This window comes from Symphodus melops (assembly GCF_947650265.1).
Source record: "Symphodus melops genome assembly, chromosome: 2".
NCBI lineage: Eukaryota > Metazoa > Chordata > Actinopteri > Labriformes > Labridae > Symphodus > Symphodus melops.
This window is the reverse complement of record NC_136692.1, coordinates 24,552,361-24,578,435: the sequence shown is the minus strand read 5'-3', so window position 1 is coordinate 24,578,435 and position 26,075 is coordinate 24,552,361. Positions and strand designations below refer to the sequence as shown.

General features: G+C 43.5%; 1 protein-coding gene across 1 annotated transcript in view; it reads left to right on the top strand.

Moving 5' to 3' along the window:
• The window catches only part of LOC306819565 (B-cell lymphoma/leukemia 11A-like), a 35,719-nt gene extending 11,566 nt beyond the window's left edge, over positions 1 to 24,153 (top strand). Inside the window, exon 3 of the mRNA XM_079336934.1 lies at positions 18,773 to 24,153. Within this exon, the coding sequence (XP_079193060.1) occupies positions 18,773 to 20,757 (1,985 nt within the window). The 3' untranslated portion in view covers positions 20,758 to 24,153. The remainder of the gene's footprint in view (positions 1 to 18,772) is intronic.
• Positions 24,154 to 26,075: the final 1,922 nt, after the last annotated feature.

Here is a 26,075-nt window from a genome sequence, read left to right as displayed (position 1 = left end):
TCACACACTTGCATTCAGACTGAAAGAGAGATGAAGCAGCAACAGCAGAGCTGCTACGGCCAGAGGAGTCTTGGGCAGACAGCATGATAGATGGCTTTGTTAAAGGGTCCCAGGGTGTCCCCTGAACTTGAAGCACTCTGTTTATCTTGAATAGGAGCAGCACAGAGTGTTGGAGGGCAGCGAGGGGGAGAAGGAGGAGGAGAAAGAGGAGGAGAAAGGGAATGATATAGCTTTCAGGGGAAGGGAGAGAAAGGGAGTCTAGGAGGAGGGAGAGGGAGAGTGAGGGTCTGTATCTGGGCAGGCCTGACTGGGGGTTGGGGAGGTTAAGGGGGGGTCGTGAGCAGGCATGGCTGCCGGAGAGAGCGAGACGGAGCATAGGAGAAGCGGGGGGATGGGGTGGCTCTCCTGGTAGCTGTCCATTAACAGATGAACTTGGCAGTGGTCCAGGCCTCTAAGGTCTTGGGAGACAGGCGCACACACATGCACATGCAAACGCACGCATGGATGCACACTTCCCTGGTACCTGCCACCTTCGGATGGAATGCCACTATGGTTCTCCTCTGTCCGGAAGCGAAAGAGGACACGTCTGTGGCTCACCTATGTCAGAACCAGTTCAGACCGGTTGGCCAGTCAGGCCGAAAAAGGCGTCGGACAGGCCCTCTTCTCTGTGTCTCTCCTCTCGTCCTCCTCCTCTGTTTTCCCGTCTTTAGAGGAGGAGACAGAGAGAAACCTCTAACCTGAGGGCACAGGACAATGCAGAGGAGAGAAAAAAGAAGTGAGGGAGCGTGGGAACAAAGCGAGAGACGAATGGATGTACTCTTGAACAGGGTGGGAAGAGGAGGGAAAAGTGTTTGGTTGTTGTTGGTGCTCTCCTCTTGATGAGGCAACATGAGCTTAACACCAGCGCGCCTATTGTGTACTGAAAACATTACAGCAAACATGAGAGTGCTGAAAACACGGAGGCAGAATTTGATATGCGAGATGTACATAATAAACTGTTCAGCTGTGTGGGCAAGAAACCTTCTATCTGTGTCAGCTTAACATGCATGAAGATGTGGTGAATCCATCGATCATATATGTACACGTGCCGTAATGGAAATCTTGTCCGTGAGCGTGTTTGTGTCTCTGTTTTCCATAAAATATGGACGCAGCCCCTCTTCTAATTACGACTTGGATGTGTCCCTTGAGTTTCGAGAGCAGGCTGTTCAATGTGCCACTTCAAATGCTTTCACCGAACACACACAGACCTGCCTCGAGACAGCAGATCAGAAAGCTCTGTCACATCGTGAACATCTAAGGAATTCGAGGAACTGAGAGTTTTCTCACTGCAGGACTGTAGAACTTCGTGGAGTCGGTGTTAAATCTTCAGCTGTCATTTTCTGTCAACTTAGATACAAGTTTATCTGCTGATTTGTTTCTGTTTACAGTTGTCGACGATATCAGATTAGAAGAGAAAAACATCATTATGATCTAAAGCAAAAGCTCGGGTAGGGAAAGTGGTGTGTTGAAAAGTGTAAAACTTGAGTGAAACCTTGCTCGTGTTTGAAGCTCTGAATGGGTGTAGGTATATGGTGTCAGCTTTCCAGCAAGTCATGCAGGTGTCTTTTCTCTCTATCTTTATCTTTTTTTGTACCCCCCACCCTCCCCCTTTTTCTTTTGCTGTCCTCATTCAGAGCCTTGTTGTCTTTGATTTTGACATATTGAGCTTTGAGAAGCAACCAAAGGTTCAAATGCAGCCACACACATATCAGATATCTTCATTTTTTTAATTTCCTTTGATTCTTTGAAGTAGGATACTTATATAAATGACAACGCATGATAAATGCTGCTCAGACTGGAAGTAGGACAGAACAATAACAAATGTTGCCACTGAATGCCTCAGATTTCCAGGCTTGTGTAATTAATCTAGTGTGTTAAAAACCCTCGAAATTGTTGATTTAGGATGAAAGCAATTCAGTGTCTCAAAATTAATTCTGTAAACTGAAAGTTAAACAAAAAATACATTTTTTTACCACAAGTCTTTAAGGCTATACCAAGCCCTACCTACACCTAGATTAGCTGGATGTCCAAATGCACCATAATTAGCTCGTTCCTGGTGCGTCATGGTTATTGTCTTTGAAGGCCGCACGCCCACATGTCATTTTAAATCTAAAGACGGTCGTGATACATCTTGTGCCAATTGACAGAGTTGAGTTTATATGTATGAATTCATCACGTATACGCTGCGGGGCAAACATGGATAATGTATGTTTGCGTGTCTGTGGGTGCATGTGTTTATGTGCGTCTCCATGTAAATGCATGCAATCCCATTTGCATATATTTCACACATGCTCACATTAATTTGTTATTTATAAAGAAGGTTCTTCTTTTCATCTTCCCCTTTTATGTGATCTTTTCTTCCAGCCTTCCAGCACTTGCTCTATTTTTGAGAAACACGTTTTTCTTTTTCCAAAACTCTTGTGTGGCTACTTTGGAGCCCAAGCCAATGAAATATCTTGTTTCTGTGTGTCTGTGTGTGCGTGTGTGATGATGGCTGTTTTTATAATGCCCCCCTGCAAATTTGCATATGTATATGTGCAGATTGTATGAGAAGGGCTCTCACACTTAGAGCAGTTGTATGGGGAGGGCGATGGGGGCCGTTGCAAGGGTTGTGTGTATGTGTGTGTTGGGGGGGGGGGGGGGGGGGGGGGTGTTGTCGCTTTCACCCCCGTAGACAAAGCCGGCCACTGCTCCCAGATGGTAGTCTGCTCTCTTCGGCCATGTGTCTGGTGTGTGTGTGTGTGTGTGTGTGTGTGTGTGTGTGTGTTTATGGATAGAGTCAGATACAAAGACGGAGAGAGTGAAGAGGGAATATGAAAGTGTGTGTGATCCAGGCAGAGGATGATGATAGTTGGACCCAAAGTGTATCCACATGGTTACAAAAACTTTACAGAGGTTAAACATCTCCACGTAGTATCCTTTATGGCGTGCTCTGCTAACGTGAATAAAGGCAGCGCAGTATGTGCAGTTTCATCTTTGCCCTGTTCAAAATGTATAAGAATATATATAATGCAAGACACATGAATAAAAAGAGTGAGAGACAGAAAGTGGGAAGTGATGGATTGAAAGATGGACTGACAGACAGGCCGACAAGGGGGAAGGGGAGGAACAGAGGTAAGGATTGGTGCTTCTTTGTCTGATGACCTAGAGATGCCCATGGATGTCTGGCTAATGGGGTCAGCATTAAAGACCAGGCGTCAGGATTATGTTTACATCAACTGTCTACTGGACAGTTTAACAATGAAGAAGAATACGATTGTTTGTTGTTCCGAGTGTGACATGAAATGAGTCTGACTGATACACAGAAACTTGAATTTCAGATAAGACTGATCATTTTGAAAGCATGGGAAAAAAAATTGTACGTGTGACCTGGTAAGAGTTGATTAAAGAGTTTTTTGTTTTTTGCCTTCACAGTTTCATAATTTTTAAAAGTTACTCATGAATGTTTTCTTTTAGATGTACGGTCCATTTAGGAAATAGTCCAGTGTAAAAGAGCCCAGATATTCAATCTAAAATCCAGCTGAAAGAAATCCTGGTATGAGCCATGTATTAAAACAGGCCTGCAGTCCTGTTAAGAAGAGGCTATCTATCGCTTGGACAGACTCCAGCCTCTCTGACCTTGATGTTTGTTTTCCTTGTATCCACAGACATAAACAAGGCTCTCACATCCAGACAGGAAGTTATCCCTTCTGATGTCTTTCTCGTGCATCTGGCTACTCGGTGAACAGACGTGATGCAGATGTATTGGGTCCAAAAATGTGTGTGAATGTTTGCATTGGTACAGTGTATTAGGAAAAAACTAATAGTGAGAAAATGTTTTGGTGTCTTTTTACAACCCCACACCTACTTCCCCGCTGGCTGCTCTCTTCTCTTCTACCTGTCCGACTGGTTCTCTCTCTCTCTCTCTCTTTCATTTAAGCAAAGCCCTTCTCCTTTTTCTTGACCAGGTAGTATTTTGTTATCAGACAAGAAACCAGACTCCCTCATGACAGCCCTTTACCCCGCAGTTCAAAGGGCCAAGATAACCACTCTCTATTTATACCTTTATTGAGGCAAACCCTTTTCTGCCAGCGAGCGTTCTGGCAGCGAACGCTTTCCATGCTGGACATGCCCTGTTCTCCCCAGGCTCTGGTACTGAGGTAGTCTGCCAAGTCGCAGGGCCAGATTGCCTGTAATAGGCCTGCCATTTCCCTCTCATCATCTGTCAGCACTCTGGATCCAACTGCAGGGTCCAAAGAGGACTACCACTCTCCAATTAAAAAGGTTAATTTGCCCTCGCCCATCTCTTCCGCCTCCCCCCCATTATAGCTCGCTATGTCTTCATTAGCACTCATTTGTGCTTGTGTGTCGCGCTTCCTTTGACTATTTCTGCTCCTCTCTTTTTCGAGGAAGCTACTATGTTTATAAAATCAAGTAAACTCAAGCAAGTCAAGTTTAAAGTCCTACGTTTGTCCTCCCAAAAGTGAAATACCTGACAAATATATTTAGCTATAGCCAGCAACCACTTCACTTAGCGTAGCATAACAGTCAATGAGGAATGAAATGAAATAGTGTGGCATAATACAAACACACTGTACAGCTTTTGACTAGCCTGTCATACTATGAGCTCTATGTGCTAGTAGGTCCATAGGTCAAAGGAGCCCGCCTCATTGTTCTCTCCCTTATTTTAGTCTACGTCACTCTTAGCTAACTGGCTTCTGGCTACATATTTTCCATCTTGGCAAGACACAATAAACAAAGCACCTCCCACACTTTAAAAAAAAAAGTAATGCTGTTGCACCCTTGCGCAAAAATGTCCCCAAATTTTTTTCTGATTTCTCTGCCAGCCTCCTCATAAAATGTCAGTACGCTGGTCGGGAAATGTTCACCATGGGACAGCAAGAGGAGGCATTTATATCATGCAACCATTAACTGCGGCATGATTTTCTGCATGTAATGAAGCATCTTTAACACAGTTCTCTGCTGCTCACCAGTATGTTTTTTCTCTCCTTTTTTTGTCTCAATATTTTAGATACTTCCAATTAAACATATCATTGCTGTAAAGAGCAAAAACTGTCATTCTTTGACTTTCCTTCGCCTACCATCTTGGATAGCTTGTTTACATCAAAAAGCAGAGTGTTCTTTCTATCTCATGTCCTACTATCTGAGAACCCCCCACTCCTGCAGCTCTCATGAATGTGGAACTTATACTTCAAAGTCATAATTCTCAGTCACATGGCGTCCATCTCTTTAGCTTAAGCCGAACCTGAGAGGATGAGCAGCATGCTCCTTTGGGATGGAGAGTCTCTAGCTTACTTTTGTTATCCATGTTCACTCAATACACACTGATGGAGCAGAGAAGCTGTTAAGACAGAAGCCTCCATGTATTTATATCCCCACTCCCTCTTCCTCCCCCCATCCCTCAAGTCTTCCTCACTTCTGCCATCTTATTATCTGAGAGGTCAAAAGGAAAGGGGCCCCTTGCATCCCTTCCTCGTCTGTTCCTCTTCTTCTTGCCTTAAGCTACAGTAGAGAAATCAAACAGGAAAACAACTGGTCTCTCTCCTGACCCCCACCCCTTCTTCTTCCCCTCAGTTTATCAGAATGAAATGTATGTGGACATGTTGCTTTATCAACTAAAAGCCTTGGAAGGAAGCTGCTGCCTGTACAGCTGCTTTGTGTCAGTTACTGCTGCTGTCAAAGCTCCACGTCTGTGTCAGGCCAACTCGTCCAGCTAAATGATGTTTGGCTACTTTAGTGTTTACCTTTGCATATCAGGGTCTTTAGAGCAGGATATTGAGGAGGCAGTTGAGATATACTGGTTGTTTTTAAAGGATAATTCTTGAATGACACCTCGCTCACTTTGTAGTGGCTTTATTAATCATGACCTGGGTCCTTATAGAATTTCATAGTTTCTGACTTTTCCTAAGCTATTTGCCTAACCTTTGTGCAGAGTCTGAAGGATATAAATATTTTTTAAGGTTGATGATGCCAGTGATTTAAACTTCAAGATATTTAAAAAAAAAAAGGGTTTGGACTTGGTATCAAGAATGTTTAAAAAAAAAGAAAAGAAATCGTATGACACCTGGTTTGCATTTCATAATTTTTTCTGAGAGTGTGGGCTCCTGATGCAAATTAGCAAAGAATATAGGCTCAGTCTTACAATTACTTAGCTTAATAAATCAGCCATAGCAGCTGTGTTGTCATCTGCTGTTAAGCATAGTGGCATACTAAATGAAATTGGGGGTCACTCTTGGTAGTTTTAGTGATTAGCATAAGCTAATGACTTGGAAGGATGAACAGGAGGTGGAGATAAAGAGGAGGAAGAGAAGGAGGGTAAAAGAGTGAACGCTGTGTGGCTCTCTCACCCGCCATTAATGGCCTGCCCGTGGACTTGAAGAGCGGGCCAGTTTCCCATGCACCGGGCGGCACAGGCAAGCCCTCTTTGGTTACACAAAATGTCTGCCCGTACGGCCACAGAGAGAGATATTATTAGTGTTATTTTGCCTGAGATATCTGAGAGCATGGAGGTTTTAGGCGCTCTTGTTTGAGCGGCTGACAGACTCTTGAGTTTCTGCAGCAGATTAAATGAAATTTTAGCAGCTTTTTCTTGGGGCCAGGCCATAAAACCACACAAAGGAAGCAGCTGCCACTAATGTAATCTAGAATGGGGTGCTGCAGTGTAAAGCTGTCCACCACTCTTTTGTTTTTCCCTTCTTCAGCTCTCCACAGCTTTTTATGCCATTCTTGACACCCTTCAACTACACCCCTTCCTTTTCAGATAATATCCTTGTTCCTTCACTGCCCTTAATTCCTCTTTTCATCAGCTTCCCCTCTGTATACTGCAAAGGTGATGAAACCGGAAGAGAGCATTAAATGCAATGTCTTTTAAGAGCAAACATACCTTTTTATGTCTTTTTATAGCCACGGAGCTGTGTCAAAGGTACAAGAGAGAACAGTGCGGTTGTCTCTAAAGCTTTCTCCTCTTTGTACTCTGTGGTACGTCTGAACCATATAAGCTCGACACGTATGGAATGAGCATATAGGATCTTTACAGTTTGACCTTGTGCAAACCTACAAAGTTCAATTCTCGGAATGCAACACAAGCGGTCCGCTGGGGTCGATGCCCCCGCGACCTTTGTGTCAGTCAGAGGTTGTCACCCCCCTCTCAAAATGACAGGGTGGATCTTGAGAACCTGACTTCATGTTGGCAGGGAGTGGAGTTACATTCCTGTCAGGGCTGTCATTGTAAAAGTGACATTAGAGAGAAAGAGAAGGAGGGACGGAGTGAGAGAACAAGAAAAGCAGCAGGGGTGCATTACTATATTCCCCATAATAAAAGCTGTTTGTTAATTATGTTTCTTAATCATTTTTTAGTTGACATTTCCTTCAGCACAGCAAGAATTTGGCGTGTTGGCGATGCTTTGAGACTCCACAATTGGCCTCCGTAAATGAAGTTTTATAGTCTGTTAGAGAAGCAATGGCACAAACATCTGGTCAATAAATCTCAGGTGGTGCTGCAGAGTGTTGCTCGAGAAACCAGCTCTAACATCCCCTGATGAGTCATTAATCCAGATTTCCGCACTTCCACACTGGCTAATTTATATATGCTTGGTTAGGTGTTGAGCTTTACAGCAGGATCGGCATTGCATTGAAATAACACTTGTATTGTTTCATGCATAGGAGGATTGACCACAGTGCACTTTTACACATTGTTCTGGCATAGTTGTGTATACGTGTGTATATCATACATTCTGCAAAGTGTAAATGTGCGTTTGCATCATGTAATAATCTCTGATATGTGTTTAAGTGTCTTGCCACTGCCTGTTAAGGAATGTTTGAGTTCATGGGCCCTGTGCTGAAGCGATGACTTTAAGGTGGACTCAGTGTACCGTTCAACAAGTCAGTCAGTCAGTCAGTCAGTCTGTACATGCATGTGTCCTGTCCTGCAGCTGTCTGAAAATAAATCCTCCTGTCACCAAAGCATACAGGCTTTCTTTACATACATCTCGTTCGTCAACTCTTTCTCAGGTCTAACGGCTCATTATACTCTGTGTTTTACTTCAGCTTAAAGGGAGCAATTTATTGTTACTATATTCCTGATATACTGTATATACCTGTGGATCCTCGTTACAGATCCACTGGAGAACTTTGAACCTGTTACTGACATCCTCATTCTTTTTCGACAGTCTTTATCTTTCTGCCCTTATTACTTTTGTCTGTCTTATCATTTGTCTTGGTACCCCTCACTTCCTCATGGAGTTCTCATGAAAGAAAACAACAGGTTTGTTTGTGCTGCAAAACATGCATGCATGCAGCACACATGCATACTTACACACCAACATCCCACATGTTTACTTAAACCTGATGACCCAATGGAAATAGCTCTTGCCCCCCCATTTGCCACCCTCCTTCTCTGCTCCTCTGCTACGCCCTCCCTCCTTCCCTCCCGAGGGTAGGTCGCTATAGCCCCCCTTATAAACAGTGATCTATAGGAGCCCTAGACCCAGACAGATTTTTGGCATGGCTATGCAGGTAGCATTCCAGCACGGTTTGAGATCTTAGGGCGCTAGCCTCGTTAAATGCCTGATTTATGCTCTACAGCTGGGCACAGAGGAACCTACAGGTTGGCTTACTTAATTAATATCACGCTCACTACTGCTAAGACCTATGCAAGTTGCAGACACACCTCTAGGGAGAATACGCGGAAGGGTCCACATGCTGTATTTTTAACAGGCCAATGACAATGTGTGTGTGTGTGTGTGTGTGTGTGTGTGTGTGTGTGTGTGTGTGTGTGTATGCACAGGATGTAACCAGAAGACAGCTGTGTTAAACATGATTCCAAAGTATTCTTATAAAGGCTTGCAGTGCCACAGAGGTTAAGGCATCACTAATATAGATGCACTTTTCTGCCACTTTTAGAAGACAGAGAAGAACAACTCTGTGTTAACTTTCACTTGGTCTTATTGTCCACTATATTACCTGCCTCTCTCATGTTGCCTTCGTGGCTCATCAGACCATATGCCTTCAATTAGAAGTCAGGAATCTGGTACAACAAGCCTTGGAGATGAAGTATTGTGTGTAGAGTACAGTCAGCTATTGCCAAGCATATGGCACATCCATCTTTTGGACTGTTATCGATGGTAAACGTTACATGTAGGTCTTAACTGGCTGCCTTCACCGTGCTCGAACCCTCCAGCCTTTTCTCTGGCATGCACAGCCTTGTGTCATCTGCAAAGAATACAATGCCCTGTATTGTCAATACAACCTTGACTCATTTGATTTGGAGCATTTGTCCGAATCAACATGACATAAAGGTGTGCTCATGGTTTGGGTCAGGCCTCTAGGGCAGTCTGGACAGATTTATTGTCATGTCGTTGTATTAAGCAGAGGAGCACTTAAGGAAACATTTGTAGGTCACTTCAGAAATCTGACCACTTCCACGCTGGGCCATGTCTCTTCCTGCTTCTGTCACAATCTCCTAAAGGGATTGAATGAGAGCTGAACAGGAGGCCATTTTGCAATTTTAATCAGGATTTGGAAAGTGTCTAAGTGGAGAAGTGGCCTAGCACTGTTCTCTCCTCAATTAATTAATAATGGAGCAGGGAACGGAGGATTGGATGCATGGATGGTGGTGGGTTGGGACACTGAGGTCTCATTGTGAGTGGCCGTGTCCTTATTACACAAACAGGGAACTCAGTGTCTTAGACCTTACTAGTTAGGACCTTGCACTAAATTTGACACAGGGAAATTAGGATGTGTGATGAATCGCTAACTAATCGAAACTTGTGATGCACTCTGTTTTATGTTCAGACTCAGTTATGAGGTCAGCACTTGTTCAAGCAGGTCTTTCTTGACTTCCAGCTTCTATGGTTCCAAGAAAAATGAATTTGCAGACTACGTCTGACCCTAAGATACCCCTCGATCTAAAGAGTCTGGCTATTGATGCTTCCTTAACCACTCGACCACTGTGTGCACAGTCACACACAGCAGATGGGACGCGTGTTAAACCCTCAGCCTCCACAGCTCCGGGCCACGGGACACTCCAACACACAGGCCCTCTTGTTTTAAAGTGCCATGTCCCTCCACAATGCCTCGAGGCTCCTATGCATAACGAGCTGCTATGGTTGGCCCAAGCTCACATGCCCTGGTCCTTTCACCCTGAGGTGATAGGACAGGGTGAAAAATAACTGCATGTTTCAAACAGCCCTTGTTCAGTGGTGTCTAAAGGATGGCCCATGCTTGAGAGCTCCTGGGGGCTTCTGCGAGCATCTTTGCGAACAAACAACTGAGGTCGACCTTAGCAGTAACTTTATTTTTCCAAGCAGTTCCCTTATTCCAGTTGAACACCAAGGCAAAGGAATGTGGTCTTTTATAGATGAACAAAGTGTATCTGGAAATCCAAAGTCGCTTTTGGTGCCACCAGACAAAGATCAAGATAACAATTAGTATCTTTTTTCGTTTTGCCACCTTAGTGTTTCTTTCGCCTGTTTTTGTGTCACATTTTTGCTGAACGTAATATTTATAGTGGCAAGACTTCTTAGGCAAGGGTTTGAAATGAATATAAGACTCACACACTGAACACAGATTTCTGGAGATAGTCTAAACACTAAAGATTGGCGGTGTATCCTGGCATGGGCGTTTCAGAAACAAAGGTAATGCCCTTTTGTGCTTTAGAAAAAACATTGAGAAAGTATTTGTGTGTATATATGTTACAGGCCAAGAGTAGAATATTCAAGAGGTGTGTGCTATTTTAAAAGAAAGACCCACTTTAACCTCTCAGTGCTGTCATCAGAGCGTGTTAAGGAAATAGCGTGATGGAAGGAGGAGGAACAAAGGAGCATGCAGGCAGCATGAGGGACCGAGAGCATGAGGAAGAGGGAATGACCCTATCCTCAAGACAGGCTGGAGTGTTTGCACCAACAGAGTGTGTGTGTGTGTGTGTAAGTGAGACAGTTTGTGTGTATCCTTCCTGACTGTCATTGGCTGAGAGATTCCCTGACTGCAGGTTTGTGTGTGTCAGGTGAATTCTGCGGCCGCCCCCTTTGTCACTATAACCTTCCTTCACTTCCTCCCTTTCTCTCTCTTTTTCTCTTTTTCACACTTTTTTTCAAAATATATCTCAATCTTTGTCCTCCTCTTTCCTTCAACAGTCATTCATTTAATACAGCTTGTTCACAAGTGCCACCTTACTTCTAAAAGGTTCTTATATTATCTTTCTTTGAAACGTGTGTGGCACCCCAGATGCTTTGCTTCTCACCACTGCATGATTGTTTTTAAGAACTTCTGCCTATATACTCTTCACTTATTAATTGAAAAATACACTTTCAATATTTTTTTTTGTATAAGACCCTAATCATTTATTTATGTTCTATCAAGGGCTTGCAGATGTTTTCACCTGTATGCTTGATTCACCTTCTTGTTAAAAAAAAGCACCACAAATTGTGCATATGCTGTCACACATTTTACAGTGAAGGCAATGAAACATATTCAATTTGTTAAAGAAGCGTACAAGAGAGGACCTTAACAGCAGCTTACATTGTTGTAAGCTTGTTTTCTTAGCTTATCTCCGGCTGTGAAACTTTTCAATACAGTATAAAGATTTGATTGTAACATTTTCACTGGAAATCTTTTTAGTCCTTCTTTATTGTATGCTGTGTTTGTAGTGTCCTGTCCAGCTCCCTGCATGTCTGTGAAGTCTGAAGAGGGAGAAAGCTGGGAGGTCAGATACAGGGCCCTGTATGCTCCGGTGAAGCTGCATCGCGTCCTGGCAAATGGTATGCAGGCTCATAACGCGCTCCACTCGTCCAATAGCCAGAGACGAAACAGTTTTGACAGTGTCGAATGCCCTGCCCCGGGGGCCTTATCATCCTCTGCTGCTTGCCTGCCTCCCTCCCCTGTTTCTCTTCCCCTGATGCTATCTATCTGGAGATTTATGCAGAAATGTGCAGCTCGTCGACCTCCCCGGTCCCCCTCCATCCTTTCTGCAGGGACGCCCGCCTGTCACAGGCTGAGCTATCCAGAGATAGTGAAGCTCAGGCTGCTGGCCTCATGTCTTGCGGTGGCATTCTTGTCCATGTACTTCAAACAGGGATGATTCTTGTTAAGAGAGACAGCAGGCAATCTCATCTGAATGATGCAGCCTGTCTTTAAAAAGTAAAGAGAGCACGGATGTCTGTGCTTTTGTGTTCTACTGAATTCTTTTTTACTCTGTTATATTCTTCTTTAGCCTATTTTCCTCTCTTCTCCTTCCCTAAAGCAGCAGATTATTGAGACGTATCTTTTCTTTGACAGAACACTTTTCACATTTCCCCTCTGAAGTGCTCAGAGACTCCTCACCCATCTGGGATATTGCCCGAGTCCAAAAATACTCCTGCTTGATTAAGTCTTCTTATGTACCTGGATATGTGTGCTTAAACTGACACTTGGCATCTTTGATTCTGCTCCTTTTTTAGTACCTACTCCATTGAGCGTCGGCTTTTGTTGACGGCGGTTTGATCCTGTGAAGCAGATCTCAACTCAATAAATAATCTCTGCGGATGCTTACATAAGCTATGGTCCATTTAATTAGACTTGTTAAGCTTAGAAGCCCAGAGGTCTTTTCACTGTACCATTAGAGCTGGGATGAGAAACAACAGCATGCGGCCTCCCACCGCCGCTGGTAAGCAGAGAGCAAATAATGATCTGCATCAGACACACGGCTGGCCCGGGCTATTATAAGGTCTGCTGGACCAAGCCGCACCCAAGCACGAAGCTGTCCAGCTGGGTTTAGATGGGGTGGATGAATAAATAGAAAGATGGAGGGATAGAGAGATGGACGGACTGATGGACGGGTGGGTGGACGGTCAGTTCAATCACAGTTCAACCGCGAAAAGATCAAAGGGAGTAAGGTTACACAGGGAAGCAGACAGTGTAGAGTGATGCTAATTTAGAAATTATTGTTTCAAGCTTATTACGTACGATTGTCCAGACACACTAACGCAGCACACGCTCACACATTAATGCATTCACACATGGACACACTCATGGTCACTTGCTTATACTCGCTTACAATAAGCACACATGACACACAGATTTCCCCTCTACACACACACACACACACACACACACTTGTCTATTGTGCATGGTGCATGCATTCACTGGGCCCATGGGTGCCATCTGTCTATAATGGTTTCTCAGTTGCTCGGACGCTTCAGTTCCACTGTTGCTCTTATCAACTTTCATGAGCAGGAGACGGGGAGAGGAAAGCTAAGAAGTGTGAAAGTCTGACTGGAGACAAAGCCACAGCCAGCAGATTACTTTATACTGGGCACAGACCCCTCAAAGACCACCATGCGTCTCTGTCTGGAGATCTGCCTCCCCTCTTTGCTTGAGCATGCCAGCTCAGCCTTATTGTCCATGCAGTCTACCTTTCTCTGTCCCTGTCTTCTGCTCTCTTATCTCTCTTATTTCTACCCCTTACTGTGTAATGTGTGCCTTAGTGGTCAGCTTTCTCCCACTTGTGTAATGTGTGACTTTAACGCCAGCCAGCATTGCAGGCCTACATCAGACTTGTTTAAAAAAAAGGGCCCGGGATTTAGGCCTGTTCTTTTCTTTGGCTGGCATTCTGTTCAGTAAACCGTATTTCCTGCATCCGGCTTTGTCTCAGGAACAAGTGTTGGTCAAACAAGCCTTTTGTGTGTGGCCAGTGGCTCAGCTCACCACAACCAGTCTGGCCCAGGACAAAGAAGTGAGTGTATGAGCCTGGTTGTGGCTGTGGCAAAAAACACAGACAAACAGAGGGATAGAGGAGAAAGGTCAACACCAGGCAGCTGTTCTATCAGGTATATTTTTTCAACTTTTAGAAATAAGAGCAAAGACTGATAAAACAGTTGTTTTGAAACGTTTTCACACATGCACTCACATGCACTGGAAATTTCAAGAACATTTCAGGTCACTCTGCCCCAGTAATCTTCCTGAATTTCTTGTATACATATATACCTCACAGTGTGAAATGTTCCCTGTCAGAAGGGCGGAGGTAGGGAGACATATATGATTTTCGATGCTATGTTTAACTGGATACATCAATCAGTGAGTGGTAATAAACATATTTGCTAGCAGGACAGAGCATGAAGCAGCTTCACTACATACACATACTAACCACAAGCAGACCGCTAACTGTGACGTTTCCTGGACCTGACTTCATGTGGAAATTTTAAAGGGGGCTTAAGGAAAAATGTTTGATTAAGGTCAGAGCGTAAAACATTATATTTGCTTTCACACATGAAGCTCATCCTAAATATTTTGGTACATTTTTAGAGTTGTGTGCATGTGTGATACTTTTGTAAAGTAAAATAAGGCTTAAAAGCCTCTTACAAATGATACGAGCTGTTTCCTTGTATCTATTTTTCAACTCAGCCCTTAAAGTCAAGTGAAAGTCATGCACAACACAGTGCTTTTTGAAAATGCAGAAGAGGAGCTCTAATGTGTGCCTTAGAGCCTTCCTCTCCTGATTCACCCTTCACCTCTGTCCAATCCCTGACTGTGAATACCCTAATGGCATAAACAGAGTAGTAATCACATTAACACCAGTTACGGCTGAGGCCCTCTTAAGAGGCACTGTATTGACAAGCCTCTGTCTTCCCAAAGCACTCACTCCAACACCTATAAACACTTATGAATATTGGCAAAGACCTGCTATTAGCATAATCACTTTTCAGGTGTGTGAGTGCTCCTGAGCCTAGGCGACTGATAACTTTGGAAAATAGGGGTGACATGTTGTGTCCCTCTGTGTCTCCCCTCTCTATGCATTCCTCTGTCTCCTTTTGGAGGCACTGTGTGCTAATCCTGTTAGCTTGTTCCTCCATTAGCTAAATGACCAATATCAGAGAGAGCTGCATGGTCACACAATGATGGCCTGAGCCCACGATGACGCTTGGTCAAGGACAAAACAAAAACATGAAGGCCAAGCCAAGTCTGCCAACTCTTGGATTGAGGTCTAGAAAGTTTGAGAAAGTAGTTGGGTTTCATTGGGAGACACAGAGAGGAAGATATAGCTGATGTCCTTTTTTATGCTTTTTCTCATTCGTCTTTCACACAACAGCTGCTTTTCTCTGCCAGCTGAGAGACAGTAGTTGAATGGTAACTCCTTTGTTGATTATGGTTGACAATGTGTTATGATGTTATTTACCTTTAAATATGGTAAGATTTGTCAGATTTATAAAACTCATAGCCTTTGACACAATAATACTACATTACAACAACATTTAATTACATACCCTGAAGGAGATAATAGCAGATGCGTGAATATGGTGAATGAACCTGCCAACAGCGGGTCATGATCATGATTGTCTTGGCATCTGTTGTTTTGTTTGTTTGTGATTGTCGTTGGGTTTTGGGTGATGCAGTAGCCTGAAGTTTTGAAGAAGACAATATGGTGTCCGTGCGGTGATTGAAAGACACTGAGTGCGTGTGAGACTGGCTTTTGGGGAGTTGGGTTACAAAACAATAGAGCGTAAGCAAAGAGTACACAATGCCTCGGCCGCGTAGACTGCGTGTGTGTTTTGCTTTCTCTGTTCAGCCCTGATGTCTGAGACGGTGCTGTGAATGTGGTGTCAGCAGCTGCAGGCCGCCATATCTGCTGTTTAAGGCGCCATAATTTCCTCACTGCCCTTGCATCAGTTGGCCTTGTGCTTTCTGCATGATCCCGGGATCATATTCTCTGCCTGATAGCAATCTCTGTAAGACACTATAATAGCCTTCTCCTGCTTAGTGTTGCAATGTGCTGAAACTGCTTTGAAGGAGTTGTTAGCCCCCCTTTCTCTTCTTTTCCTCTATGCTTAGCCTCTTTAGTTCTCTCTCTCTCTCTCTCTGTATATATATATATATATATATAGATTATTATTATTCTTCTTTTCTGCCCCTGATCCCCCTGCCCTCTCTAACTTCTTCTATTCTTCTTCTTCTCTCTCCCAAAGTCCCCTCTTTCAGCCCGTGCCATGAAATGGCAGCTAAGGGGTTGTCAGTGTGGTTTCTCCTCTCTGCTGATCCTATTTCAAAGGGACCTGGAGATCCAGCATTAGCTGTGCAGCTCTCCTGCTCTGCAGCCCTAACTCTCCACAGACTTAGAGTTAATGGAAGGAGAGAAACAGACGCAGAGAGGGAGCTCTCCTTTATTCCATTAGAGGACATACTCGTTTATAAGATCATCTGTCCTCCCTTACACAGTTCTCAGCTCTTCTTACGAGCAGAACAAAACAAAAAACATCAAATGCCATCAAACGCCTTGTCAGAATGTCTTCACCGTCCTTCCATTCCTTTGAGGACAGGAGTTTTTTTTTGAGTGCAGCTATTAAGGACAATAATGGGCTTTTGATATTTACTCTGCTGTTGTTGCAAGTGTTTGTTTGTCTGGCTTCTTGATGCCCGTCAATGTGTCCGCTGCCTGCATGGGAATAACAATTATCATGAGAGTTTGCAGCATATGGTTTCTCCATGGATAGATTTGTGATTGCATAGCACAGGACTGCGGTTTTTGATACAAAAGAAAAAGAATTGACTCCCAGCTTTAAAGTGTAGTGTTGCAGCGCATGTATCCTTTAGATATGTGGTGGCTTGTCCTTATGTCCTCTGCATGCCACACTTCTCTCCCTACTTTACTCCCTTAATTTTCTTCTGCATCCTACCTTCAATTCCATGATCCTTTCATGCTTTCTTTCGTCTGACGGACGTGACACTCTAACTCCCCCTCCTCCATCTCTTGTCCCTTACAATAACAGCAAAATTAATCCATTATCCCTCTCATGCGCATGCAGTCTTTGCTCACACATTAAAACAGAAATGAGGAAGTGTGTATGGGCTGCGAATCAAAGAAAAGTGAACAGAAGAGGCCAGGTTATTGCAACTGTTTTACGAGTGATTTGGGGCTTTCTATTTAAAGCCATAAAAGCACACATACAATCAGGAAACATACATACAGCTTAAGCCAGTGTAATGGGCAGATTTTATTTGTGCTTGTGAGAGAGGGAGCAAAAAGCGTCTATGGGCAAATGGCTTTTTTATGATGGAAAAATTCCATAGTGGGTCAAAGCCCCTTGCAGGTGGCAGCAATTAACTGTAATTCTTGCAGATTGTAATGATCCATAATTTACCAGTATACCCCCCTTCTAACTCTTTTCAGTGAAGAGAAAAAGGTTTGCATGGAGGTTTGATTGGGTGCACATTTTATGCCGTGTTCTGGTCTTTAAGTGATTATTCGGAGGGGGCGACTGTGGCTGTGGACACCGAAAGTAGAACTACAGACCATTAGTCTAGTTCCATCTTTTGCTCATCCACGACATCACTCTTTTCTCACAGCAGCCATCTTCTCTTTCTGCGCCCTCTTCAACCCTTTGTCTTTCAGCCGCAGCAGGCTTAAAACATGCAACACTGTCCATCCACCATCTTAGGGATCGCTTATAGATGCAAACACACACACATAGACTTACATATAGCCTAACTTCCTCCCTCTGCCATTTTCTCCCTCTCTAGCACAGTATGGCCATGGTTATAGGTCCAGTGCAAATGACTTCAGAAAAAAATACCCTCCAGTGAAAAAAAAAAAATGAGAAGAAAGGATAAAGCTAAAAGATGAAAGGGGGAGCACATTTGCAAGTGGCGGATACTTCTTATTTTGCATATCTCTCACTTCTGCTTTCCCCTTCTTCTCCTTTTCTTTTCACCTGAGAGGATTTAAATAAATCCATAAAGCATGAAATATCAGAAATAGAAAAGTAATGCATGAAATGCATTTTCATAGGCACCTCCCCACCCACACACAAACACAGCAACGCATTTTACCCTTTTCGTCTTTTAGCCGGGAATATGTTTTTTGTGATAAACGCTGCAACAATTTATTAACATGTGACCCCTTGTTTGTATTCAGCATGAATATGCAGCATCAGATACATGTCCCACTTTAGCCTATCTAATTCTGTAAACACAGCATTGGAAGGAGGATGAATGTGTTTAACGAGATTAGGCGTGCATTGTCAGGCAAATCTCCAGTCAGTGTGCAAGTGCTATTGAAAGTCAATTATTGTTGCAAATATTTCGATGCCTTCTCAGCTGTGTAAATTGTGTATTTGCTGCCTGAGTAATCTCTCCTTATTGTTTGATGTAATCCTTTGTCAAGTGTCATCTCAAGGGCTCTGATTGAAATTGATTCAGTTAAAAATATATTGCAAAAGCTTTTTTGAACTGTGAAATGTAACGTGTATGTCTACACGTCATATTTCACATCAGAATATCAACATTTTTTAAAAATTCACTTAAACTAAAAAAAAATATCACAAAACTAAAAAAAGCATTATTTCACAAAGCAGTTCTAATTTTCACATCATTTAAAAAAAAAAAAATCTCTAATCACAGTCTTGCAGACAACTGCTGGTTAAACAATATAAACTATACATACAAAAAAAAAAATACAAAGAAATACAAAAAAAAATCACCAATGCGACCAAAGTATCAGGTTGTGTACAACCAGAAATGGGTATTTGCTTCATCATGACACATTTTTTAAGTTTCTGTTCATCACATTTTTAAGTTATTAAAAAGACATAAATCTGATTGACAAGAGCTGTGACTTTTTTTTTTTAACCTCTCATACAACTGAGGTATCATTGTTTTCATATCAATACTTGTTCTTTTCTGGGGTTCTAATAAGTGGTTTAAAAAGGTGGTGACACATTTACTCAGATTATAATAACAGTTGCCTCTCTGTATATCCTTTTTTCAGATAAAGATGAGCCCAGCAGCTACACCTGCACCACCTGTAAGCAGCCTTTCACCAGTGCCTGGTTTCTTCTCCAGCATGCCCAGAACACCCATGGTTTCCGCATCTACCTGGAGAGTGAACCTGGCAGCCCTCTCACCCCCCGCGTTGCAGCAGCTCCTGGGATGGGGGGTGACTGTGCCTCTTCCCAGCCTCCCCTCCATGCTGTCCACTTAGCTGAAGGCAGTCCTTACAGCCTCTTGAGGATGCCTGGCTCTGGATCTGGTCGGGATTCGGCATCCACGCCTCGTGAGGGCCGCTACCCACGAACCCCACCGCTGTTCAGCCCGCCACCACGCCACCACCTCAGCCCTGATGACCTGACCCTGGCAACCCACCATCCCAGCGCTTTTGACAGGGTTATGAGGCTTAACTCGGTGCCACTAGAAGCCCCTCCCAGCATGGACTTCTCAAGGCGTCTACGTGAGCTCGCTGGAAATGCAACTGGGTCTTCCCCGCCTCTCTCCCCAAACAGGCCCAGCCCTATGCAACGGCTGCTGCAGCCATTTCAACCAGGTTCTAAGCCTCCATTCTCAGCTACACCTCCCCTGTCCAGTTCTCAGTCACCCTCTGGTGCAAGATCCACCCCAAATCCTGTATCCAACGCGGCCCAACCTGGAACTCCTCTCAAGGCAAAGTCTTGTGAGTTCTGTGGGAAGACCTTCAAGTTCCAGAGCAATCTAATAGTTCACCGGCGTAGCCACACTGGGGAAAAGCCATTTAAGTGTCACCTCTGCAACCATGCCTGCACCCAGGCCAGCAAATTAAAACGACACATGAAGACACACTGTCAGAGCAAGTCATCCTCGCTAAACGCTAAGTCTGATGACGGTCTCTCGACTGCAAGCTCCCCAGAACCCGGTACAAGCGATCTTTTGGGCAGCGCCACAGATGCCCTTAAGTCTGTGGTCGCCAAGTTCAAAAGTGAAAACAATGGACTAATTATTGAAAATGGAGAAGAGGATGAGGAAGAAGAGGAGGAAGAGGAAGAAGAGGAAGAGGAGGAAGAAGAAGAAGAAGAAGAGGAGGAGGAGGGGGAGGAGGAAGAGATGGAGAGCAAGCCTGGAGTGAAAGAAGGAAATGGAAGGAATGACTATCGTTTTAGCCTGCGGTTAGAAGGCGCACACCACCACCAGAACAGTGATGCCCTGCACCCGCGCCGCCGAAGCTTGTCCCGGGACCGGGGTGATGAAGACTCTGCCTTGGAGTTAGACCGAGCAGATGATGGAACAGTTACCACTGTCAATGGCATTGGGCCCATATCGTCTGACAGTTTGTCCAGACAGTTGCTGGGTGGAGGGGTTAGCCCTGGCTCTCTCAGTCCCCTGTCAAAACGCATCAAGGTGGAGAAGGACCTTGACCCCCCCACGCCCACCATCCCAAACACGGAGAACGTGTACTCCCAGTGGCTCGCTGGCTATGCTGCCTCACGACAACTCAAGGACCCCTTTATCAGCTTCACAGGTGGGGACTCTAGACAATCGCCCTTTGCCTCCTCATCTGAGCACTCTTCAGAAAACGGCAGCTTACGCTTCTCCACGCCCCCTGGCGAGCTGGACGGAGAACGGGCTGCCTCAGGTCGCAGTGGCACTGGAAGTGGAGCCAGCACTCCACATGGTGGCAGTGGGAATTGCAGGCCGAGTTCCAAGGACGGTCGGCGCAGTGACACTTGTGAATATTGTGGCAAGGTGTTCAAGAACTGCAGCAACTTGACAGTGCACAGACGCAGTCACACTGGGGAGCGGCCCTACAAATGTGAGCTGTGCAGCTACGCGTGTGCCCAGAGCTCAAAGCTCACCCGCCACATGAAAACCCACGGACAAATGGGCAAGGACGTGTACAAATGTGAAATCTGCCACATGCCTTTTAGTGTATACAGCACTCTGGAGAAACACATGAAGAAGTGGCATAGTGACCGCCCTCTGTCTGCTGACATTAAGACTGAGTAGTCAGAGAGCAGCATACTGGCAGCTCGATCTCAGTTCCCCCCGGCTAAAAAGTGACCCTGACTAACTAGCCACTAAGTGGGGGGAAAGGACAACAGGGTTAGAGACACGTACGCGGTACAGCTCTATTATCATCCCTGACTGGAAAAAGCTATATGCATGATCCATCATTGGGGCAATACTCTTGCATCAAACGCAGAACTTTTTGAGCCTTTCTATTGTGCAATAATTTACACGTTTTGTATTTTTTGTAACTGGACAGCATGCTCAGTGTGTTTTGGCTACTTAGAGAGAAAGTTGTCCTTTGCTGGTGGGTTTGGTTGTACATGTGTCACTATTGATATTTTCATTTCTTCGACATGAAAAAAGTAAGTCATGAGATCCCATGCTGCAGACAGTACAAACTGTTTTACATATCATGTACAGTTTTGTGTTCAAACATATTGGACAGTATCATATTATCAAAACTTCAAGACAAGCAGGGTCACACTTCAAACTGATCTTTGTGAAAGATTTTCCATGCAAAATTGAGATAAGAGATATTATATATATGTTTATGAAAATTGGCTGCCTATTAAATGCTATAGGCACTAGCGTCATTAGATATTCCTTTGACAAACAGTGTGGTGTGAAATGACAACAAGAGTGCCTTGGATATTTTACCTGCATTAGTTCATCCTCCTTTTTGCTATAAGCATGGAGTTTCAGCTACACACGATTACAGGACATTTTTGTGCACATGTGGAACAAGCAGGTCCTTGCATCAAGCACCTGTGCAACCCTGTCATTTTGTGACTCAGCAGAGCATAAGGAACCAGCTGAAACAAAAACAGAAAAAAAGACTATGTGTATCTCTGGTAAATCATTTATCTGCCTGACTCGTGTATATTGTTATTCTTCAGATTATGATTCTGTTTACTGGCATGTTACATGCTAAAAAGGAGTAGAAGATTGGTGTGTAGACTTTTGGTTTAGGTGTTTTTGTTTCCTGGTACACGTGTACCTTACTGAGAAGGTTAGTCTGACGAGTTGTTTTAACCAACGTGAAGCTCTTAATTTTCTAGAGTGTTTATTTTCTTTGAAAATTAAGTTTGCAGGTTTCTTTGTAAGTAGCACAGAATTATGTTTCTTCAGTGTCAGAAAGCGGGCAGTGTAGCCAGCAGCCATTTGATGACCACAGAGTGGGGTATAAATTGTTTAAGCCAGACAGATTTTGGGTGGTGGTGGGGTTTAGGTGGGTTTCATGGGTGAGGTTCAGGGTAGTGGGTGGGGTGTGGGTTAACCATTCGTCTCTACAATTCAAATGCTTATGTCCTTATAGCGCTTATTCTCTTAATTGCATAGATCTTAGTAACCCTTAAAATCTGAATCCCTTTTGATGAACTGACATTGGAAACAATCTTATATGGAGATCAGAATCCAAAGTCAAGATTCACAATATAGTCAATTTTGCAACACATCACCCCTTCCACACTAGGATTTACATCTCACCACACATTCTTTTCTTTTCAGTTCACTCATCCTAGAATTCACGGTGGTAGTTTATTTCTTATTTCCATCCCCCCTCATTGTTGATATAGCACTTGTCACTCTGCCTTGGATTCTGTATTTGTCTCTCTAATCAGAGGTACAGTCGGTTGAGTATAAAATGAGGACCGGATTCAGAACCGGGACTACCTACGTGCACTGTTCAATTTTCCCAGTTTACAGTTGGACACTCAAGGGAAAACTTGCTCTTATGCTGACAGATTAGTGTGGTGTCAATGCTTTGCATTAAAAAGTAAATAAAAAGGAAAAAAAAGAGTTCATTTAGAAACTGTTGCCAGCCATGTCTCCTCCTGAGAGCTCAGTTTGGCTCTTTGGGGTATCAGAGCAGGAACCGCCATAGAAATATCCTGCCTCTTGAATATACTACTCACTACAGAAATATAAGAATTCTACAAATTTGATTTGAAAAGTTAAGAAAATTGTCTTGAGTTTCTAAAGTAACACTTCAGTATCTTTAGGGGAGAACATTATTTAAATTATGTTTTCATTTTTGATGGTTTATTATTGTTTCTCTGTCCTTCTTGGTGACATCTGGGACTTGATCACTATGTAATGAATTGTAATGAACACGTCTCTCATCTTTTTTGCCTTTACTATACACAAGTCTTCAGGTTGAACAAAAAGTTTGCATTTGGGAGAGATTTATGATATATAAATATATAGAGAGAACTTAAACACATAGGAAAATGCACACTCAAGTAAGTTCCTATGTTCAAAACACATTTATGGTCTACTTTTTTCCTGTATTTAGAATGGTATTTGAAATTAATGTTCACTTAGTGTAGGCACTTATAGTATTTATGTTGGAGCCTGTATTTTTAACTGTTTTGCCTGTACTCTTTAAAGGTTTCAATGTACCCTTTTTTCTGTAGTGAAAATCCCAACAAGCTGCCACCGTATATTTTCTTAATTTGGCAGGATAATATAGTGTGAATAATTTGTATGCTTGAAAATAAGTATGTTTTTGAAAAAGTAAATGTTGTGGTGTCCTAAGGGTGAGAGGTCATGTGATGATCTTTTCAGGCAGTCCCGCTGGAGTGGCCACAATGAGGTAAAAACTGGTGGTTGTACATATCTTTTTAGTTTGTTTTATATATTTTTCTCTCCTGCCATTTTATATGCAGTAATTCAAGCTATTGTTGGGTTTTTCTTGGTAGCCAACTTTTTACTGTCCTTGAACATGTACCACCTGATAACATTCCAGCTGTTTTTGAAAGAGACCTTTTGTCATATGCAATCAGTCCAACATCAATCTGAAAAGTATACCTTTTGCTACAGTTTTTCCGTATTTTTTTTTTTTTACTTTAAATTCTTATTTTTTGTCATTGCCAAAAGAACCATGGTGCTTTATAATTTAAATATGGTACATTTCATATGCAAGGCATATTCTAAATATAATGGAAATCACAGAAAGTAAAAAGTTTGGTACATGTTGTCAACGCTGATGGTTTTGAGGTACATTTGATTTTTCAGCCTGATTTCATCCTGTGTTCTGTATTTACTCTCAAGCTATTTGTTCTGAACTGAACTTGAAGTTGACCTCCGGCATTGGTCAACATTATTTATTATGACTATACACACACACACAAACACACACGCTCTGTTCAGAACAGAGTCACCGCTAACAAATCAGTCCATTTTTCTCCCTGCTGATGAATTGTGATGGCTTATTTTCTCTGTTTGATGACCAAAGGTCATTGACCAACATTCATGAGTTTGTGCTTGACTTTCAGATTTGACTGTTGTTATTTTTTCAGTTATGGAGATACCACTCTATTTTCAGCTGTTGTCTGCATTATTCTCTTCACTCAGCCATTTTGTCTTGAAAAAAATAAAAAAGTATTACATACATATCTGAAGTAGTTTTTTTATTGGGCTCTTTTGACTCTCTGCTTTCCCTTTATCCTATCTGCTTGGCCCTTGTGGTTACAGCGGATAACTGTTCACTAGTGTATCTGGTTCTGCTGGGTTATTTGGGGGTTTCTGTATATAATAGAAGAAGGAGCAGACCCCTTTTTCGAAGATGTTTCCTGACATAACTTTAATGATATGGAGCACTACAAATAAAATGAATAAACATTTATTTACAAGTATTATCCAATAAGAACGTATCTTCCCTACACTGACTTTTTTTTTGTTCAGGCACGTTTTCCCTTCCTGGCTTGAGTCATCCGTCACGGGTGCGGAGGTTTACCACCATATCTCTGGTCTGTGGCCTTGTCAGAGAAGTGTCTGTGTTATATCTCCACCAACCATCCCATCTCCTCCCGTCTAGCCCCCTTTTCTCTTTTTTTTTTTTTTTCGTACATCCACCACCCTCGCAACCTTTGCTCCATCTTTTTGCTCCATGTCTTTTTCTCCCTTATGCGTTTTCTCTCGTTTTTTTCATGCTGTATGTTTTGAATATCCTTCTATATCCCAGTGTCTCTCTTTTCTTCTGACCTCTCCCTTCCCTGTTTCCTGCTCTCTCTGCTGAAGCACTGGAGGGCAACATGACAGACTAATCGCTCTCCTTGTCCGAGCCCGGCGCTGTTTGCCTAGCAGGGCCAGATTAAAGTTCACAGATAGAGAGAGGTTCCTGCTTAGGCCAGGTGTTGACAGTTAAGATAAAGCAGAGTCGCAAGGGAAGTGGGGGTGGTTGGATTGGTGTTTGGAGCCAGGAATTGTGAGACGGTGTGTGTTCCTGCTCATATACACACTTATAATGTTCAGTCGGGTGGTCACCTCCCCCTCCTTGTCCCCCCTCCCTCCCTTGTCTCCAATCTCTCAAGTTCAATGTCAAGAGAGCAACAATGCTCTGGCCCACAAATCCCGCCACCAAACACCCCTTGCATAGCAGACATACTTTTCCCAGAGCAGACTCTGGGCCCTTGCCTACCATCCCTGACCCCCCTCCTCATCCTCCTTATGTAGACATATGTCCTTAACTCGTAAAGGCAACAGTCACAGCTCTCTGACTGAAAGGAGGGATTTCAAAAAGATAGTCATTGAGTGAATAGCGCCTCTATTTCATTTGTTTTTCATTGGTAAAACAAGATCTTCAGGAAAGTAAATTTGATATTTTGTTAATCTTATTTCTGCCGAGTGACTTTTCTAAATCCTTGTTAAAGGGGAGAAATGTAAATGTATGTAACGAGTTCATGACGCTTAAAAAAAGTGCAGTTCACAAACACTCTTGAAAAGATAAAGATTCCCCCCTCCCTTGTTTGTCTTCCTCCCCTCCTCCTTCACCTCTCGTTCTGTCTTAACTTGCCTGTGTGTTTAAAGCAGGGAGGCCTCCCAGGCATAGCTGGGGAAATCCTTATCCAGGAGAGTCGGACGACCTCTCCGATCCTCCTAATATGCCACCTCTTCTTGCTTTCTCCCTCCGTTCCTCTGCCCTCCTCTTCACCTCGCAGTAGTTGCGCTAACTGTCAGTGGATCATCTTTATCTCCCCCTTACATTTCACTTGTTTTATGTATTGCTCTCTTTTTTGTCTATTCCACTAACTCTAGTTCTTGCCTCTGGATCGTGGGCTCGAGCCCATCTTAGGAGTGTCAGTGAGCAGAAGAAGGCTGAAGCAGAGAGATGGAGAGGCAGGACTGCAGCTGTGCTATGCTGCAGTGAAGAGGGGGCCTCGTCCGGGCTCCTTGGAACAATATAAAAGCACTAATCACCCAGGACAGCTGACACCCACCGCCTCACACATACACACTGTGCTTCACGCACACACATACACACAAAGATCTGAGGATTGCTAGTATAGGGTGGAAGCAGAGGAGCTTTGCCCAGA